The sequence below is a fragment of the Pseudophryne corroboree genome, chromosome 5 (assembly GCF_028390025.1).
Source record: "Pseudophryne corroboree isolate aPseCor3 chromosome 5, aPseCor3.hap2, whole genome shotgun sequence".
NCBI lineage: Eukaryota > Metazoa > Chordata > Amphibia > Anura > Myobatrachidae > Pseudophryne > Pseudophryne corroboree.
The window spans coordinates 813,436,303-813,458,762 of NC_086448.1; the positions used below are offsets into that span (position 1 = coordinate 813,436,303).

At 43.9% G+C, this 22,460-nt stretch overlaps 1 protein-coding gene and 1 pseudogene across 1 annotated transcript in view; both read left to right on the plus strand.

The window, feature by feature from the left end:
- CSMD3 (CUB and Sushi multiple domains 3) overlaps positions 1–22,460 on the plus strand; it is a 1,529,921-nt gene that overhangs the window by 1,270,638 nt on the left and 236,823 nt on the right. The window contains exons 46-47 of the mRNA XM_063924487.1: positions 16,239–16,319; positions 19,716–19,829. Of these exons, the coding sequence (XP_063780557.1) occupies positions 16,239–16,319; positions 19,716–19,829 (195 nt within the window). The remainder of the gene's footprint in view (positions 1–16,238; positions 16,320–19,715; positions 19,830–22,460) is intronic.
- LOC134930750 (5S ribosomal RNA) lies at positions 17,449–17,567 on the plus strand (annotated as a pseudogene).

Here is a 22,460-nt window from a genome sequence, read left to right on the forward strand (position 1 = left end):
TTCCGCTGTCACCCAAAGTTTTTGAACTTGTCACTGACTTATTATGAATGCGCTGCAGGTGACGTATAAGGGAGGATGTTCCGAGGTGGTTAACGTCCTTACCCCTACTTATTACAGCTTGACAAAGGGAACACACGGCTTGACACCTGTTGTCCGCATTTCTGGTGAAATACCTCCACACCGAAGAGCTGATTTTTTTGGTATTTTCACCTGGCATGTCAACGGCCATATTCCTCCCACGGACAACAGGTGCCTCCCCGGGTGCCTGACTTAAACAAACCACCTCACCATCAGAATCCTCCTGGTCAATTTCCTCCCCAGCGCCAGCAACACCCATATCCTCCTCATCCTGGTGTACTTCAACACTGACATCTTCAATCTGACTATCAGGAACTGGACTGCGGGTGCTCCTTCCAGCACTTGCAGGGGGCGTGCAAATGGTGGAAGGCGCATGCTCTTCACCTCCAGTGTTGGGAAGGTCAGGCATCGCAACCGACACAATTGGACTCTCCTTGTGGATTTGGGATTTCGAAGAACGCACAGTTCTTTGCGGTGCTTTTGCCAGCTTGAGTCTTTTCAGTTTTCTAGCGAGAGGCTGAGTGCTTCCATCCTCATGTGAAGCTGAACCACTAGCCATGAACATAGGCCAGGGCCTCAGCCGTTCCTTGCCACTCCGTGTGGTAAATGGCATATTGGCAAGTTTACGCTTCTCCTCCGACAATTTTATTTTAGGTTTTGGAGTCCTTTTTTTTCTGATATTTGGTGTTTTGGATTTGACATGCTCTGTACTATGACATTGGGCATCGGCCTTGGCAGACGACGTTGCTGGCATTTCATCGTCTCGGCCATGACTAGTGGCAGCAGCTTCAGCACGAGGTGGAAGTGGATCTTGATCTTTCCCTAATTTTGGAACCTCAACTTTTTTGTTCTCCATATTTTATAGGCAGAACTAAAAGGCACCTCAGGTAAACAATGGAGATGGATGGATTGGATACTAGTATTGGATACCTGCCGACTGCCGACACAGAGGTAGCCACAGCCGTGAACTACCGCACTGTACACTGGTTGATAAAGAGATAGTAGTATACTCGTAACAACTAGTATGACACTATGACGACGGTATAAAGAATGAAAAAAAAACCACGGTTAGGTGGTATATATTATAATAATAATACAATTATGGATGGACGGACTGCCTGCCGACTGCCGACACAGAGGTAGCCACAGCCGTGAACTACCGCACTGTACACTGGTTGATAAAGAGATAGTAGTATACTCGTAACAACTAGTATGACACTATGACGACGGTATAAAGAAAGAAAAAAAAATACCACGGTTAGGTGGTATATATTATAATAATAATACAATTATGGATGGACGGACTGCCTGCCGACACAGAGGTAGCCACAGCCGTGAACTACCGCACTGTACACTGGTTGATAAAGAGATAGTAGTATACTCGTAACAACTAGTATGACACTATGACGACGGTATAAAGAAAGAAAAAAAAATACCACAGTTAGGTGGTATATATTATAATAATAATACAATTATGGATGGACGGACTGCCTGCCGACTGCCGACACAGAGGTAGCCACAGCCGTGAACTACCGCACTGTACACTGGTTGATAAAGAGATAGTAGTATACTCGTAACAACTAGTATGACACTATGACGGTATAAAGAATGAAAAAAAAACCACGGTTAGGTGGTATATATTATAATAATAATACAATTATGGATGGACGGACTGCCTGCCGACTGCCGACACAGAGGTAGCCACAGCCGTGAACTACCGCACTGTACACTGGTTGATAAAGAGATAGTAGTATACTCGTAACAACTAGTATGACACTATGACGACGGTATAAAGAATGAAAAAAAAAACACGGTTAGGTGGTATATATTATAATAATAATACAATTATGGATGGACGGACTGCCTGCCGACTGCCGACACAGAGGTAGCCACAGCCGTGAACTACCGCACTGTACACTGGTTGATAAAGAGATAGTAGTATACTCGTAACAACTAGTATGACACTATGACGACGGTATAAAGAATGAAAAAAAAACCACGGTTAGGTGGTATATATTATAATAATAATACAATTATGGATGGACGGACTGCCTGCCGACTGCCGACACAGAGGTAGCCACAGCCGTGAACTACCGCACTGTACACTGGTTGATAAAGAGATAGTAGTATACTCGTAACAACTAGTATGACACTATGACGACGGTATAAAGAATGAAAAAAAAACCACGGTTAGGTGGTATATATTATAATAATAATACAATTATGGATGGACGGACTGCCTGCCGACTGCCGACACAGAGGTAGCCACAGCCGTGAACTACCGCACTGTACACTGGTTGATAAAGAGATAGTAGTATACTCGTAACAACTAGTATGACACTATGACGACGGTATAAAGAATGAAAAAAAAACCACGGTTAGGTGGTATATATTATAATAATAATACAATTATGGATGGACGGACTGCCTGCCGACTGCCGACACAGAGGTAGCCACAGCCGTGAACTACCGCACTGTACACTGGTTGATAAAGAGATAGTAGTATACTCGTAACAACTAGTATGACACTATGACGACGGTATAAAGAATGAAAAAAAAACCACGGTTAGGTGGTATATATTATAATAATAATACAATTATGGATGGACGGACTGCCTGCCGACTGCCGACACAGAGGTAGCCACAGCCGTGAACTACCGCACTGTACACTGGTTGATAAAGAGATAGTAGTATACTCGTAACAACTAGTATGACACTATGACGACGGTATAAAGAATGAAAAAAAAACCACGGTTAGGTGGTATATATTATAATAATAATACAATTATGGATGGACGGACTGCCTGCCGACTGCCGACACAGAGGTAGCCACAGCCGTGAACTACCGCACTGTACACTGGTTGATAAAGAGATAGCAGTATACTCGTAACAACTAGTATGACACTATGACGACGGTATAAAGAATGAAAAAAAAACCACGGTTAGGTGGTATATATTATAATAATAATACAATTATGGATGGACGGACTGCCTGCCGACTGCCGACACAGAGGTAGCCACAGCCGTGAACTACCGCACTGTACACTGGTTGATAAAGAGATAGTAGTATACTCGTAACAACTAGTATGACACTATGACGACGGTATAAAGAATGAAAAAAAAACCACGGTTAGGTGGTATATATTATAATAATAATACAATTATGGATGGACGGACTGCCTGCCGACTGCCGACACAGAGGTAGCCACAGCCGTGAACTACCGCACTGTACACTGGTTGATAAAGAGATAGTAGTATACTCGTAACAACTAGTATGACACTATGACGACGGTATAAAGAATGAAAAAAAAACCACGGTTAGGTGGTATATATTATAATAATAATACAATTATGGATGGACGGACTGCCTGCCGACTGCCGACACAGAGGTAGCCACAGCCGTGAACTACCGCACTGTACACTGGTTGATAAAGAGATAGTAGTATACTCGTAACAACTAGTATGACACTATGACGACGGTATAAAGAAAGAAAAAAAAATACCACAGTTAGGTGGTATATATTATAATAATAATACAATTATGGATGGACGGACTGCCTGCCGACTGCCGACACAGAGGTAGCCACAGCCGTGAACTACCGCACTGTACACTGGTTGATAAAGAGATAGTAGTATACTCGTAACAACTAGTATGACACTATGACGACGGTATAAAGAAAGAAAAAAAAATACCACAGTTAGGTGGTATATATTATAATAATAATACAATTATGGATGGACGGACTGCCTGCCGACTGCCGACACAGAGGTAGCCACAGCCGTGAACTACCGCACTGTACACTGGTTGATAAAGAGATAGTAGTATACTCGTAACAACTAGTATGACACTATGACGGTATAAAGAATGAAAAAAAAACCACGGTTAGGTGGTATATATTATAATAATAATACAATTATGGATGGACGGACTGCCTGCCGACTGCCGACACAGAGGTAGCCACAGCCGTGAACTACCGCACTGTACACTGGTTGATAAAGAGATAGTAGTATACTCGTAACAACTAGTATGACACTATGACGACGGTATAAAGAATGAAAAAAAAAACACGGTTAGGTGGTATATATTATAATAATAATACAATTATGGATGGACGGACTGCCTGCCGACTGCCGACACAGAGGTAGCCACAGCCGTGAACTACCGCACTGTACACTGGTTGATAAAGAGATAGTAGTATACTCGTAACAACTAGTATGACACTATGACGACGGTATAAAGAATGAAAAAAAACCCACGGTTAGGTGGTATATATTATAATAATAATACAATTATGGATGGACGGACTGCCTGCCGACTGCCGACACAGAGGTAGCCACAGCCGTGAACTACCGCACTGTACACTGGTTGATAAAGAGATAGTAGTATACTCGTAACAACTAGTATGACACTATGACGGTATAAAGAATGAAAAAAAAACCACGGTTAGGTGGTATATATTATAATAATAATACAATTATGGATGGACGGACTGCCTGCCGACTGCCGACACAGAGGTAGCCACAGCCGTGAACTACCGCACTGTACACTGGTTGATAAAGAGATAGTAGTATACTCGTAACAACTAGTATGACACTATGACGACGGTATAAAGAAAGAAAAAAAAATACCACAGTTAGGTGGTATATATTATAATAATAATACAATTATGGATGGACGGACTGCCTGCCGACTGCCGACACAGAGGTAGCCACAGCCGTGAACTACCGCACTGTACTGTGTCTGCTGCTAATATAGACTGGTTGATAAAGAGATAGTATACAATACATACAACAATGAATATACTACTATACTGGTGGTCAGGCACTGGTCACCACTAGTCACACTGGCAGTGGCACTCCTGCAGCAAAAGTGTGCACTGTTTAATTTTAAATTAATATAATATTATGTACTCCTGGGGGCTCCTGCTATAACAACCTGCAGTGCTCCCCAGTCTCCCCCACAATTATTATAAGCTTTGCCTTTTATACATTGATGTGCAGCACACTGGGCTGAGCTGAGTGCACACAGACTGAGTCACACTGTGTGACTGGCTGCTGCTGTGTATCGTTTTTTTTCAGGCAGAGAACGGATATAGCAGAGAACGGATATATTAAAATAAATAAAAGTTAACTAACAACAACTGCACTGGTCACTGTGGTAAACTCTGTCTGACTCTGCACAATCTCTCTCTCTCTTCTAATCTAATTTCTAATGGAGAGGACGCCAGCCACGTCCTCTCCCTATCAATCTCAATGCACGTGTGAAAATGGCGGCGACGCGCGGCTCCTTATATAGAATCCGAGTCTCGCGAGAATCCGACAGCGTCATGATGACGTTCGGGCGCGCTCGGGTTAACCGAGCAAGGCGGGAGGATCCGAGTCTGCTCGGACCCGTGAAAAAAAACATGAAGTTCGTGCGGGTTCGGTTTCAGAGAAACCGAACCCGCTCATCTCTACTGTCTACCCCATCTGTGTCACCCATATCTGTCTACCCCTCCTCTTTAGAATGTAAGCTCTCGTGAGCACGGCCCTCATGTGCTTAGCCTTCTCTCACTTAAACTATCTTTGATGGCATGAAATCCTGCAGTTTTCTGCCACCCTGATACGTATGTCATTGTTGTCTGCTGATGTAGCTACTGTATGTTTATTTACCCTGTACTATATTGTCTTCAACTGTAAGTCACTGTTTTCCTGTTTTGATTATTTGTTTATGTACTCTGTAATTGGGCGCTGCAGATCCCTTGTTTCACCATATAAATAAAGGATGATAATAATAATAATAATAATAATAATAATAATACTAACACAGTACTTTATCTTAATAATGACAATCCATATGTGTTTTTCAAGCATTCAGGGCGTACCAGTTTTGATCATTTAACATCAGTAAGATAATATATATATATATCACAGAGTCACGTCTATGGATTCACTGACTCAGCGGTTCCCAAACTGTGCGCCGCGGCTCCCTGGGGTGCCGCAGCGCTGTCACAGGGGTGCCGCAGCCTAGTAGCCATATCTTCATATCTTTTTTTTTTTTATTGTGTGTGTGAGCGGCCGGCGCCGGGAGGATGTGGAGTGCGGACTGGAGTGACCTGAGCGCAAGGGCAGTGTGAAGCTAGCCGGCGCCAGGGAAGGGGGTGGGGTACGGAGGTTAGAGTGTGTGCGGGAGGAGCAGCCGGGCTGAGTGAGTAGCCGGGGGGGGGGGGGAGTGCGGGCGGCCGGAGCAGCCAGGCAGTGAGTAGCTGGGATGGGGGGTGGGGGAGTGAGGGCAGCAGGAGCGCCCACCAGTGTGTGGTTAGCTGGGGGGAGTGCGGGTGGCCGGAGCAGCCACCAGTGTGTAGCTGGGGGGGGGAGGGGAGTGCGGCCGCCCGAAGCAGCCACCTGTGTGTAGCTGGGAGGGTGGGGGGGGAGTGCGGGCGGCCGGAGCAGCAAGGTAGTGAATATCCTGGGGGGGAGAGTGCGGGCAGCAGGAGCGGCCACCAGTGTGTGGTTAGCTGGGGGGAGTGCGGGTGGCCGGAGCAGCCACCAGTGTGTAGCTGGGGGGGGGGGGTGCGGCCGCCCGAAGCAGCCACCTGTGTGTAGCTGGGAGGGTGGGGGGGAGTGCAAGCGGCCGGAGCAGCAAGGTAGTGAATATCCTGGGGGGGAGAGTGCGGGCAGCAGGAGCGGCACCAGTGTGTGGTTATCCGGGGGGACGGAACGGGCCAGGAGCGGACACGCAGTGAGTAGCTGGGGGGGAGAGTGCGGCCAGCGGTGCGGGGGAGAAAGAGTGCGGGATGTGTAAGAGCTGCTGGCGGCTGTGCCCAAAGTCAGCCAGCGGCTCGGGATGTCACTTGCCATGTAGTCACCTGGCGGAGGTGGGATGTTTTGCTCGGCTCAGGTGCAGGGGTGGGGGGGTAGTAACCGGTGACTGGAGTCACCTGGCAGGGAAGGGATGGTGCTGTGCGGGATGTGTGGGGGTGGGGGAACCTGTGACTGGAATCAGTGGAGGGTGCAGGTGTAAGCAGGCTGGAGTGGCCAAGGAGTGCGCTGGGCAAGGATCCTGACGGCTTATTGAAGTCCTGGCTGCCGTGACATAGGAGCTGGCTGAAAAAGTGAGTATTGAAATATTAATACATGATACTGTATGTGAGATGCCGCATAGGGAAGTTTATAGGAGAGGGGTGCCTGCTGTGACTTAAGGGCCCTACACACTAGGCGACCCACCGCCGAGCTGCCCGACACCCGATACGGCCGTCAAACGACCTGACGGCGGAGATGGGGGGACGGGAGGAGTGAAGTTTCCCGGCTCCATAGCCCTGCATGCTAATATGGACGAGATTGTCCATATTGGCCTGCAGGTATGAACAAGCCAGCACCAACGATGAACGAGCGCGGGGTCGCATCGTTCATTGGTGGTGCCTCCACACTGAAAGATATGAACGAGTTCTCATTTATTAATGAACGAGAACATTCATATCGTTCAGTAAAATCTTTAAGTGTGTATGTAGGGCCCTTTATATGAGGACAAGCTGGTAAGCAGGTGGGGGGGGGGCTGGTCTTGGTGCATGGATGCACAGGAACCTTTATAGATTGATTTATTTGACTGCAAAAAGAACCTGTTATTTTATATAAAGCCTGTGTTTTTTTTTTTTTGTCTGTTTTTTTATGGATGTAGGTGACCAGTATTGCACTGCAAAAAAACATGTGGGGTCATTCCGACCTGATCGCACGCTGCGGATTTTCGCAGCGATCAAGTAAGAATGGGGCAGATCTATGGTTGCACCGCAATGCGCAGGTGCGTCGTACGAGTACACAGCGGGTCATTGCACAGCGAAGGATTCTACGACGAATCTGTTCGCACGGAGATTGACAGGAAGAAGGCGTTTATGGGTGTCAACTGACCATTTTCCAGGAGTGATTGGGCAAACGCAGGCGTGTCCAGGCAAACGCAGGGCAGGTGTCTGACGTCAATTCCGGGACTGAATTAAATTATCTAAATACTGATAGCATTGTTTTGACCCAACTACTTTAAAAAAGGGACACTTCAGTAATTATTTTGGCGAAAGGGTGCCTTGAAAAAGTCAGGGAGACCCAAAGGGTGCCTTGGACTAAAAAAGTTTGGGAACTACTGCACTGACTAATTCTCATTAGAAGGACATTGACAACCCTTGTATATATATATATATATATATATATATATATTTTTTTTTTTTTTTTTCTGACAACCTGTACTGTGTGGGTGTAGCGCTAGATACCACCAATACTTAGATAATATATATAGGTTTATTTTAATTTGAAATTATTATTTTTTTTTGGGGGGGGGGGGTTTACTTTATTTATTTTTTATTTGGACTACAGCAGCTCAAAAAAAAAGTATTTTTCTATAAAATGGTGACACGATTTTACGCAGCCTTTTATTTCATGCCTTTTCAGCATTTATGGAAGTCCTCAACATTGGGTTTTCTAATGACAGAAGTGGTTGAATATCTTGCCAGGGGTTGGAGGCTCATTTTTTAAACATTATTTATTTACCCATATCAGTATCAGTCTGATGAAGGCTGCAATTTCTTTGTTAATTATAAAATTAAATGGAATTACAAAAGGATTCTATCTTACTTAACCAAATTAAATATTAAAATGGTCAAATATTGTGTGAATAGAAAAAAAGTCAAAATAATTTTGATGGTAGAAATATTTAAATTAGTTTAGCAAAATACACACAAAAATACAGTGCAATTTTAAGCTTCCATAATCATTTATTAAAGTGTACCTGTACATTGTATTTCCTTGTGTTTGGTTATGGTTTTTCATTTCTTTTAGAATTACTTTCCAGTTCAACTTGGTGCTTCATACATTTTAATGAATGTGCAGACAACATTCAACAATCTCTCATTTCCCAAATGTAAATTTTCTGTCTGCACAAAACATATGTTCTATTTAAAAGGGTCACAGTGTCCAAAAATTATACAAATTGGACTCTTTTCAAATGGAGAAAATGCTTTACGAAATTAATATGATCAGTATCCAAGTTTCAGATTAGGTAGTCAAAGCATCCATAAACCATAATATTAAACATTAAAATAATCAAATTGATGATTTTATAGTATAATTTAAAATGTTATTAGTGGTACAGTGATTCTTATGTTGGCTCATGAGAACTGCTAAGTACACATATAATATTTCCCTATGTAACAAATATGATACAAGGTTCATGGCTATGTGTACCTTTTATCTTATTTGTTTTCATTGTGTGTAGTTTTACTTCCATCCAAATATTCATCTCCTACTCTATTCCCCATTTAACTTTTTTTGTGTGTTGACAATAGGGCAGATAAATAGTGCCTACATATAGGCCCTCATTCCGAGTTGTTCGCTCGCAAGCTGCTTATAGCAGCATTGCACACGCTAAGCCACCGCCTACTGGGAGTGAATCTTAGCTTAGCAAAATTGCGAACGAAGTATTCGCAATATTGCGAAAAGATTTTTATGTGCAGTTTCTGAGTAGCTCGAGACTTACTCTGCCAGTGCGATCAGTTCAGTGCTTGTCGTTCCTGGTTTGACGTCACAAACACACCCAGCGTTCGCCCTGACACTCCCCCGTTTCTTCAGCCACTCCCGCGTTTTTCCCAGAAACGGCAGCGTTTGTTCACACACTCCCATAAAACGGCCAGTTTCCGCCCAGAAACACCCACTTTCTGTCAATCACACTACGATCAGCAGAACGAAGAAAAAACCTTGTAATGCCGTGAGTAAAATACCAAACTTCTTAGCAAATTTACTTGGCGCAGTCGCAGTGCGAACATTGCGCATGCGCAGTTTGTGGAAAATCGCTGCGATGCGATGAAAAAGAACGAGCGAACAACTCGGAATGACCCCCATAAAGCAGTAAAGAGGAAAACAAATGGGAAATGAATGTATAGGAATTAGGATTTTTTGTTTTTTATTGCTTAAATGCTATAGTAACAATGTCCACCAATGGGGGTCATTCCGAGTTGATCGCACATAGCAACTTTTTGCTGCCCGTGCGATCAACTAGACGCCACCTATGGGGGAGGGCTTTTTTGCATAGCAAGGCTGCGAACACTTGTGCAGCCAGGCTATGCAAAAAAAATTTGCGCAATTTCTGAGTAGCTCTGGAGTTACTTACCCACTGCGATGTCTTCAGCCTGTCAGGTCCCGGAATTGACATCAGACACCCGCCCTGCAAATGCCTGGACATCCCTGCATTCACCGCACCACTCCCAGAAATGGTCAGTTGATGCCCCGGAGTGTCTTCCTCCTGTCAATCTTCTTGCGATCATGGAAACGATCGCTTTCTTCATTCTTCTTGTCATTGCCCAGCGACGGCCGTCGCTGGGCAACAACACGCCTGTGCATTGTGGCCGCCGCGCATGCGCAGAAACGACCCATTTGCACCGCTGCGAAAAACAGCAGCGTGCAAACGGGTCGGAATAACCCCCAATGTCCGTTCCTGAGACTGTATTCATTTTTATTTTGTCATGTTTGTTGATACTATGACTGTGTTTTGCCTTCTTTCATTAATACCCCTTTCAGACCAAATCCAAGGCTTTCACCCTGCTTTTTCTTAGGTTATTGAATATGGGTTGGACCCAGGTCTTAGCTCCTATACCACTTTCACACTGCACCTTGGTCCCGGGTTGATTTATTTCACACTGAACCTGTATCTGCTCCCGTGTCTGCCCTGCATGTCACTGTAAATACTCCCTTAAGGCGGGCCTCCAAATCAGTGCCATAAGAAGGGGTGTGCACTGTGCAGGCGGTGCTCTAGCACTGGTTGGGATAGCCTGGGGGTGATAACATCCGTACCTGTCCTTGCCTGCATGCTGCTCCTGCCTCCAGTTCACTGTTTGGGGAGAGATTCCATGTCTTCTCCCCTAGGGCCATGGTGGCTATGCTACTGCTGCTTGGAGTGTGTGTAAAATGCTCTAAACAGTAGCTAGTGAGCCAAGTTAATGGACCCACCCTGGTTAGTTTAGTTATGAAGGTGTGAGCAATGACAAGAGAGCGGGAGAAGCACAGGGTACATTGGCACCCTTTAACGGGGATTGCTATAGATGCACCACCAATCAGCAGCTTTGAAAGGTAACCCGGGTTGAGTAACACAGATCAAAACATTCATACTGCTGGCTACATGGTTCAGTCCCAGGAATAATCCTAGTAGTGACTAGGGTCGAGGCCCCAGCAATTTGGACCCGGTTAGAGACAGGACCCTTGTCACTCTGGCTTGCGCTGGCAATATCTCTGTTTTTTCTCTCAGTGTTATAGGGGTATTATTGACTCAATAGTGAAGACTAAGGGTTTGGTACATAAATGAGCCATTCTATAACATTGAATATAAAAGAAACAAATTGACTTTGTTATTTTACTTAAAGTAGGGCTCTGCAGGACCACATTCATAGGGACATGTTGTACAGGCTCTCTTAATATAGGCTGAACACATGAGAAAGACTGAGGAGTTGAAGTATCAAGCAGTGAAGAGTATTGAGCAGTGGACTAGCATGGAGGTGGAAACATCAGAGACTTCTTTCTGATCCTCTGTTTTAGCCACTACCTGAATACTGTATGGTACCTGAGAATTTGAGAGACTATCACCATGACTCAGAAGAACAATGGCACCCAACAGTTTCACTGTTGGTTTTCTGTCTTAGGTTACTATCCACCCTTGGAGATCTGCGTTTGATGTTATTTGTTATAGTCAAACATCCAATAAAATGTTGCAGTTGAATGACTGGATAATGTGAGATTAAATTTATTTTGAGCACTGATGACCCTCTAGTAGAACAGAACAGGTGGAAGTGTGGACTTTACAGACATGTGTTTTACTATTTTTAAATACTTAAAACCTGACATTAACAGCAACTACTGTAGCAGTACGTTGGAGTGATAACACGGTACACAACTCTTGTAATTGCTGTAGCAGAACATTTCTTGAAGTACAGCCAGGCTTGCAGCGCGTGTAATGTAATAAATATGTTTTTCCCATCCTGTCACCAGCAAGAAGTTCACAGGATGTTTCAAAATAGAAAAAAAATCAGTTCTCCCTAGAGGATGATTTGAGGGAAATTGTTGTGTTTAACCCTTTGACTCCCAGATATGATTTACAACGATGGTTGTCCCACACTCAACAATCACTGTAAATTTTGACAGCCGTGGTTAATGACCACAGCTAAGAATGTCAATGGGACAGAGGAAAAACCAGACACACACAATAAGGACTCAACGGTTGGAAACGTAGAAGGCCATTTGGGTGCTGATTGATGGAATGTTGCCTTCATTCTTTTACGAGAAAAATCTATCAGCAAGAAAAGCATGTACTGACGTGAGACAATATCAACGGGGAAATGCTCTCTTTCATCATCGTAGACGATTTATTATTATTATTATTATTATTATTATTATTATTATAGATAAGACTACCAATGGGAAAAATCAATTGTACTTTCTGGAATTCCTGTGGTGTCATCTGTATACACAGTATATGGGGCCTAATTCAGACCTGATCGCTAGGGTGCATTTTTTGCATCCGTGCGATCAGGTCGTCGCCGCCTATAGGGGGAGCGTTTTAGATGTGTGTAGGTGTGCGATCGCATTTGTAGCAGAAGTTTGTGCAGTTTCTGCTCAGCCCAGGACTTACTCAGCCACTGCAATGATCGGGCCGGAGCTGACGTCAGAAACCCTCCCTCCAAACGCCTGGTCCCTCCTGCGTTTTTCTGGACACTCCTTAAAAAGGGTCAGTTGTCACCCACAAACACCCTCTTCCTGTCGATCTCCTTGCGATCACCAGTACATTTGTTTTTTTCGCACCATCCCGTCACTGACCGGCGCTCCCCGATGCTGCGGTCTGTTGCACCTGCGCTCTACGGTGATACGCATGCGCAGTTTAGACCTGATCAGCCTGTGAGAAAACGCACAGCAGCAATCAGTTCTGAATTACCCCTATAGTCTTCTCTTTCATGTTAATCACTAGTTATATGATACTGTAAGTACTTACAATACAGTATGGGGGTTATTCAGTAGGATTGCAGATTCTGCTAAAAAGCAGAATCTGCAATCCTTGTTTTCGCATGCTGGGGGCCACCCATCGCAGGGCAAGCGACTGCCCAGTGGCTGCAACCGCAGTTTAATTGCAGTCAACCCCCTTAAGGGGCCCTGACGGAGCCTGCACATGGGCCTCCTCCTCTCTAGATACGCCAATGGCAGAGGCGTTTGCACCCACTGCAAGCAGAACACATACCTGCGCGTGCGCACTGGTGCTGCGGCTTACGGTCATTAGGTCGACAAGACTTAGATCGACAGTCATTAGGTCAACCATTATTGGTCGACATGCATTAGGTCAACATTGTCACTAGGTCGACATGGTCATTAGGTTGACATGTACTAGGTTGACATGAAAAAGGTCGACATGAGTATTTAAAAAAAAAATCTTCATTTTTTGAAGTTTTTCATACTTTACGATCCACGTGGACTATGATTGGGAATAGTAACCTGTGCCAAGTGCAGCGGTAGCGGAGCGAGGCACCTTGCCCAAAGCGCGAGCCATGTGAGGGGCACGGTGCACTAATTGGGGTTCCCTGTCACTTTACAAAGAAAAGGACACTAAAAAAAGTAATAAACTCTTGTCTACCTTTTTCCATGTCGACCTAGTACATGTCGAACTAATGACCATGTCGACCTTGTCACCATGTCAATCGAATGCATGTTGACCAATAGTGTTCGACCTAATGACTGTTGACCTAAGTCTTGTCGACCTAATGACCCATACCCGGCGCCACTGACGGGCTTATTGCGGGTGTGTAATACCACAATTTATTTTTCAATTAGCACCATTTTATTTCTATTGTCAAGCATTGTCAGTCTTTATATACTCTGGAAAAGGGCAACCGACACCTAAATACAGTATATCAGCTTTGTTCTGAGAGCGTAAAAATTGACTGCATTTTCTTTATTGCACTGGGCGCTAATAACCTATTTTGTTTTGACATGTAACATTGGGCCTGATTCCAAAGTGTAGGCAATGACTTGAGCTGCTGCAGTTGCGTTTGCAGTGTAAGTGCGAAAATATGCAATGACTTAGTCGCCGCCTTGTCTATAGATAGGCCCACTGCCGGCGTCTCACACCCACTGCTCATGTACAAAAGCGAACGCAACAGGAAATAAACAGTCATGCATCGGATCTCTGAGAAAATCTACACTGTCTTGGATTAAAGCGTCTCACCGAAGATCCCTGGTCTTCTGCTGTGAATAAATTTGAGGTGCAACACTTAAACACATTCAGATAATGGTCCCGACATGCCTGCTAATTTCTAGCCACCCATTGTTCATTCACCCAAACCCTGTCAATCAACTTGTGTAGGGGATGTGTACAATCAGCCCCTATGAGGAGGGATCCCATCCCCCTTAACAGACCCGACCACTCATCTGACCACAAACCCATTAGGGCTGCTTCCATAAATTTCCCGGGATGGTTTTCCATCCCAAACCACCCCTGGCTGCCTCAAAACAAGTGCCGCCCCTATGCACGTGCCTCAAGTGACTAATGGGAAATTCGCCACTGACTGCATCCAACATTAATATTGCGTCTCATAATCATCTTACGTACTTCCTCTAGGTTCAGCAATTCCCTCTAAAGTTATCATGCATTTGCATGTTTCAACATTGGCTTAGATGGCCATGATCTCTAAGCTTATGTTATTGCATATTCACACATGATTTAGCAAATAGAATAAATCTGTGGTTCCCAAATGTTTTTTTTTCACGACACCCCTAGGCCAAAAGTTTATTTGTGAAATTAATTAAAATCAATAAATTAAATAAATAAATACATTGTGTCTATATTAGGTACAGTTATGTGGTGAGGGACAGGATTCTCTTCTGTTTTGTCCACATACAGTATTTTATAATGGGAAGCCCTAAAGCACTTTGCCTATAATATTGACCATAAATAATTTGAATTGGTCCTGGGCCTCAAACCAATGGCACCCTTTCAAGTGCCCGGAGGTACCCCAAGGTGCCACAACACCCAGTTTGGAAACCACTGCACTAAATACATAAATAAAAATTAGTTCCAACAGTACTGTACATACCACAATTGGAAAAGTATTTCAATATCCGGATTTAGACATTTGTTACTACTGTAGTTTGCGAAAGCAATATCATTTTTAGTATTTGTTTTTATTCTTTTTACAATCACTGTGTGAAGACAAAGCAGGGCGGAGGTCATTTTACAATACATTTTTTGTTTTTTTAAACCATGTTTAATGTATTATTTATTATAATCTTGGCTTTTCCCTAATCCCAGCCACACTAACTATGCCTTCAACTGAAATTTGATATTGGCGAGTGATAATAATAATAATAATAATAATAATAATAATAATAATTTCGCCAATAGGACTCAAGGTGCTTAACAGATACATAACATAATATAGTACAGAAAATAATGAAGTACAGAAAAGCTTTTCATAAAATACAGAAGCATGGAGATACTAAAGGGACAATTATGGGAATGCTTGAGTAAAAAGGAAAGTCTTGAGTCTACTTTTGAAGGATTCTATAGTTGGGGTCTCTCGCACTGTGCGGGGAAGTGGGTTCCATAGAGTCGGAGCCGCATGACTAAAAGCTCGACCCCCAGATGAATTACGGGAGATTCTAGGTACTGCTAAAAGTCCTTCATCTACAGATCGCAGTAATCAAGTAGGTCAGTTTGGGATCAGAAGCTGCTTCAGGTACCTTTGGCCCTGGGCATGTATTGCTTTGAAACTCAGTAAGCCAATCTTGAAGATGATTCGCCATCTTACAGGCAGCCAGTGAAGGGAGTAGAGTATGGGTGTGATGTGGCTAGAACGGGGCTGGTCGGTTAACAGCCTGGCAGCTGTGATCTGAAAATGACAATGTTTAACATTAAACTCCCTAAGAAAAATGTAACAGACTACACATGCAGAATTAGAGGTTGAACTCATACTTATATTTTTAATTATTTCCTTTCCGGACTATTAAATTGACTGTACTTGTGGTTCAACTAATGGTATACCAGCCTCATTGTGTCTTCGTATAGTGTATTGGGAGAAGTAGCAGAATCCTTATATATTAGCAAGGTAAAGAACATGTAAGTATAAGTTACTGCATATTAATAACTAACTAATGTGTATGTTTTACAGCCTATCAACTGAGGATTTGTCAATCACCCCCACCGGTACCGAATGCAGAAATATTGGCAGAAGACGATGAATTTGAAATAGGTAATATTTGCTTTATAGAAGAATTACACATAAGTTGAATAAAAAGTGCCCTATGTCATATGATAAAGGTATTTTTTTTAAAGGGACATTAAACATTAAATACAGGAGATATTAGGGTGAAAAAGTTACAAAATAGAACATAAACATATGTAAGAGTTTGTATTGTTTCCCGGTAGTCTTGATATTAGTGGTCCTGATTCTCAGACTGCAAATAGAGTGTTGTTTCCTACTGAAAGTAGGCAAGATTTCAAGCCAAGGTGGGCTTGAGAGTATGTGGGTGTGCTTTGGGCAGATTGTGGTCATGGTTTGAGTGGACTGTGGTGAGACATGTCCAGATTATGCTATTTTAAATTATTTTAAATAACAAACCAAGTATTGTAATTAACAATGACTGATAGGTGGAGGTATGATTCAGGTCCTGGTGGTCTGGCTTAAATGTTACAAAGCACCCATGTTCAGTACTTTGCACATGTGCAGGGCCCTAAATGTTTGGGCTTTGGGTCTACACAGGCAATAGATCAATTATGTTGTATCTAATTAAGTTCAATATTCCCAATAAAGTATTTCTACCAACATAACTTTTTTGTTATTTTTCATAGCACTAGTTTGGTAGTGCTCCAACATGTAGTTCAGGAAAACTATATTCAAAGAAAAGGCATTGCACAGAGCAAAAAGATTGATTGTTCTGTCTGGGGCACACTTTTTAATGTGTATGGATGTTAATATATAATTTGATTATATCAAACATAACTTTTAATAGTATACACTTAAAAAGAGATCAGACAACATTTTTTACACACAATTGATAAAAAAGTTATTAAATAAATTTCTTTTGAAGTGGGAAATTCACCCCCTTTGTAATCGGTGTGGCTTCAATCTAATATAATTCATTTATTATACACACCGCTGAATGAGTAATATGAAGGGTGATATCCCCTCCCCCCCCACGCAATTTTTTTTATTTGAGTAACAACGTTTGTTGGATTGAAAATATATTCTGTTTGATCCTTATTAGTTAAATCTAGGGGATAGGATTATATCACAATGTTATGGAGCCAAAGTTTCAATTCACTCACTTATCCACAAAATGGATAGCAAGGGGCATCTGGTAGAAAAAGTTCTATAGCTTATCTACAGCCATACCACACTGGATATGCCTGATCTCATCTGATCTTGAAAGCTAAGTGGTGTTGGGCTTAGTCAGTACTTGGATGGGGGACCACCTGGGAATATCAAGCGCTGTAGATAAATAAAGCAATAGAACCCCTGATTCCATTATTGGAAAGCAGAAGTATAATACTGTACTTCTTTCCTGATCTTATCACACTCTCATTACTCATTCGATGGAAACAGATGAGTAAAAGCAGAAGTGACTGATCCTCTATGCTGTATATTCCTCTTCAGACTCAAGCATTATTTAAAACCTCGAACCAAGTACAATTCTACATTTAGAAAGTAGTTAGAACACTATGGTCATGAACGATACACTAAACTTTTTTTGCATAAGATAATATTCAACTGAATCCCTAGGGAGTAAGGTTTCCCTGTGTGGGTAAGAGAGATGCAGCCTCCTGTTTGGCTCCATAACATTGGGATATAATCCTATCCCCTAGATTTAACTAATAAGGATCAAACAGAATATATTTTCGTTCCAACAAATGTCATTACTCAAATAAAAATGGGGGGGGGGGGGATTCCCCCCTCATATTACTCATTCAGCGGTGTATATAACAAAATAACAAATGAATTAAATTAGATTGAAGCCACACCAATTACAAAGTGGGTGAATTTCCCACTTAAAATTAAATTAATTTAATAATTTTTTTCATCAATTGTGTGTAAAAAATGTCATCTGATCTCTTTTTAAGTGTATACTATTAAAAGTTGTGTTTTAAATAATAAAATTATTGTATGTATGTACATACACAATCAAAAGTGTGCCCCAGATAGACTGCTCAGTCTTTTTGCTCTTTGCAAAGCCTTTTCTTTGCATGTTCCAGACCCGTATTGTGTATGCGCAGTATGGGTCCGGCGTCCTTGGAAGCAGAATGGCTGCAGATGTCAAGTTGACAGTCCTTAGACATTTGGGGGCGGGGAGGTTATGGCCTCCATCTCCCAAAACAGAGGCCTTACGTCTAGATTTTCAGTGGAGGGCTGAGGCCATGACTTCCGTCTTATGATAGAGATTGCTTGGCCTCTTGGATGGAGTTCCAGTGGCCGGCTTGTGTGATGGTAATAATAATAATAATAATAATAATAATAATATATTAGTAGTCACATTTTACTGTTTAAAACTTCTCCACATGTATTCACTGCTTATAATTATAACAGTGTGTAATAAGTAGAAGATAAATTATATAATAATAATAATTATTATTATACTATTACTATTACTACTTCATACCTCCCAACATCTAGTCCCCGTGAAATGGGGCGTGGCTTCAGGGGAATGCTAAGATCATGGTCACGCCCCTGTTTTCATCACAATGGGGGCATGCCCAGCACACTGTGAGCTGCTGGCTATGGCCCCAGCCCCTCTCTCATGGTGGGTAGACGCTGTGCGCATGAGCACAACATCTGTTCACTGCTGCTCTGCTCAGCAGAGCAGCAAATGAGAGAGTGTCTCCCAACTGCTCCCCCCCCCTCATCATTAGACATTACGGTCCATGGGTACTCCCAGAAAAATTGTGACTGTCCCGCGAAAATCGGTTGGAACAGTTGGGAGGTATGCTGCTGCTACTACTACTACTACTAGTATTAATACTAGTTGTAATAATATAAGTATATATTGGATATAGGCCCTCATTCCGAGTTGAACGCACGGTTGCAGTTTTTTGCAGCCGTGCAATCAGATAGTCGCCGACTATGAGGGAGTGTATTTTAGCTTAGCAAGTGTGCAATCGCTTGTGCAGGGGAGCTGTGCAAAAAGTTTTTGTGCAGTTTCTGAGTAGCTCTGAACTTACTCAGCCGCTGCGATCACTTCAGCCTGTCAGGTCCCGGAATTGACGTCAGACACCCGTCCTGCAAACGCCTGGACACGACTGCGTTTTCCATGGTACTCCCAGAAAACGGTCAGTTGCCACCCAGAAACGCTTTCTTGCTGTCAATCACTTTGCGCTCGCCGCTGGGATCACATTCTTCATAAGGTCCCACGCTGCCCAGGGTTTCCCGTTGCCAGGCAGCCACGCGCCTGCACATTGCGGTCACGGTGCATGCGCAGTTCAGACCCAATCGCACCGCTGCAAACAACTGCAGAGTGCTATCGGGTTGGAATGAACCCCATAATTTGAAAATCGGTTGAGACAGTTTTGAGGTATGCTGCTGCTACTACTAGTATTGCTACTAATTGTATAAGTATATATTGGATATTTCATATATATTTTGTATTTTTCCTAGGGGACATAATACGCTATCAGTGCGTTCCCGGTTTTACCTTAGTGGGCAATGAGATCCTGACCTGCAGACTGGGCGAGAGGCTTCAGATGGACGGATCGTCACCTTCATGCCAAGGTTTGTGCATTGTTTATACATTACTAGACGTCTAATAGAAATGGATTATTTGCTGATGCATTGCGGCACAACAAATCACAATAGGAATCTATTTCAGATCATTCTATCTTGTAAAACTGTTGGCGGCATACTCTTATGGAAAACATAGAGCACAGGATAATACAACAGATGTCTCTACATCCCAGCATATGGTTCTGTTCCATTATAATAAATGGCACCTTGAAACCTTAATAATTATTTTGACATATACATGGAACATTTTACAATTAGCTGCAATTGCAAGTTGCAATTTTCACTAATGGAATCATAATAAATCTGAGCTCAGTTTAAATATGATATTTTAAACATCATGTCCAAGACTTTTCACACAGTACACTCTATGGTACATGCGGCAAAGGAAACCATCATACAGGATGGGTTGAGTCCAAATCCATTAGTCTGCATTTCTGTACAGTATGTGGGTGCAATATGTGGTCACTGCCTGCACACCGAGGTCTCTGTGTACGGGCACAAATGGCCACTTTCTTCATGACATATTTTTGCATATATCCGTACTATTTCTACTGAATCTGGACGGCACAACTATAAAGCCGTAACCTTCAGTCGTGACTCCGGCGACCTGGGTAACAAGAAAATGCCGCGCCCATGTTGCTACCCTATAAAAAACCTCATCGTATTGTCTCTGCTTATCCCCAATATGTAGTGAAACTAATATGAATCAGAGATCGGTAGCGCGTCACCCTCCTATATTCCAAGGGCCGAAAATTCAAGCAACAATCCGCAAATATACACATCCATCTAACCCCCTTCTGATAAAAATGGAAGGTATCTGCCCCCCGTCCAATCTTCATCGCTGCTAGCAACGCTCCTATAATCACTGGTCAGTGTGAATATAGTAATCAAACGACCGTCCCGTAACCGGTCCCGAGTAAGCCAGGGAAGAGTAAATAACCCGCCGTATGTGCTTCTTCCTACTGCGCTGAGTGGAGCCCTTACCCGTACACCTGCTTGCACCCGAGGATGAGGACTGGGTACCAGAGTCCACTCCACTACCGAGGCTACCCACACTCTCCCTGCACCCGTCCAGATCCTAAGAGGACTCACCATCCTGCGCTGCCATGGCCGCAGATGCTGTTACACATTGCCCACGTAGGGACTCTACCCCTATGTCCATGGCGATTTGCGACCTGTGCTCTGTGGAAACAAAATAGACATCGTTCCCAGATGCAGGCGCCCCGCTCAGGTCGGAAACCAGGCCCAGGCAACCAGATAAACGTATTGATGGCAACACCGGGTTTACCCCGTCGGCATCAAGGACCCCAATGAGCCCACGCAGTCCACTGCCGAAGGGCCCTAAGACAAGCTAATCCTGGCCTGTGTGCGCCACCTAATCCGCCTATTACTGGCATTACCGCACGCGCCTAAGCCCTGCATGTTCCCATCCACAGAAGTGGTCTGGCATCTGTCTCAGTAGCGTAATTGGCGGGGTCCCCGGCACAAACTGCTAAAGGAGCTCGACTACCTCGCGCAGACCTCCTGTCAGCACTACCCTGAGTCCCCTTGAGTTGAGTACGGCCTGTTCCGCAAGCCAGGAGTGCACGCGCTCCCCAGCCCGGCCAGGCGCCGCACTTCCCCGGACCCTGCGGCTCGGCAGCCCCCACCGGCAACGGAGCACTCGTCCGAGCACCCCAGCCTGCTGGCTGTCGCCCCGTGCAACTACTGAGCCATCTGCAGCACCCACCACCGGAGAGGCCGGCGCCGGAAACGCTCCCCGCGGCTGCACACGCGCCAGAGGGCGAGCCCGCCCCCGGACGCTCGAGTCACCTCTGTCCCCCGCACCTCAGGCCTGACTCAGCCTGCCCGGAATTAAACAACAGCTGCCAAATGCGCGAGCAAACCCACGCCGCGTCTGCCGGCACTAACAGCCTGCTAGACATGTTCAGTACAACAATTATAGGAAAAGAAGGTAAAGGTAAAGAAATAGAAAGTAAGAGAAGCAAGAGAATAAGTATGAGAGGGAGAGAGAGAGAGAGAGAGAGAGAGAGAGAGAGAAATGGAGCAGAAAATAAATAGAAAACACAGAGTAAACCAGTTAATAATAATACAGTACAGAATCACACTACTTATCAGTCCAACGATAAAACTGGAAAGAGGCAGAAACGTCTAGGCTGAATTCCTACATCCCTAGCAGCACCACCCCTGACTCTATCACCACCAATCAAATCCAAACAGCACATACACAATGTTCCACCCCCAAAAGCCTTAACCCCTGACAAGCCACAGTGATGCTTTGGCTGACATGCTAAAATGCCCAGTCCGGTGAGTTTATGCTGTTCTGGCACACAGGATGCCCTACACAGCCTTTCTGTACAGTATGTGGGTGCAATATGTGGTCACTACCTGCACACGAGGTCTCTGTGTACGGGCACAAATGGCCACTTTCTGCATGACATATTTTTGCATATGTCCGTACTATTTCTACTGAATCTGGATGGATCTTTTTTTTTCTGTGAAGTTGGGGGTTTCTGGGTTGCAACTGGGTGCAATGCGAGCGCACTGAATCGCCCAGACTTATGGGCGTGTCTAAAGCTCCATACAATTCTTGTTGTGAGTAAGGGGACAAGAAGCCTG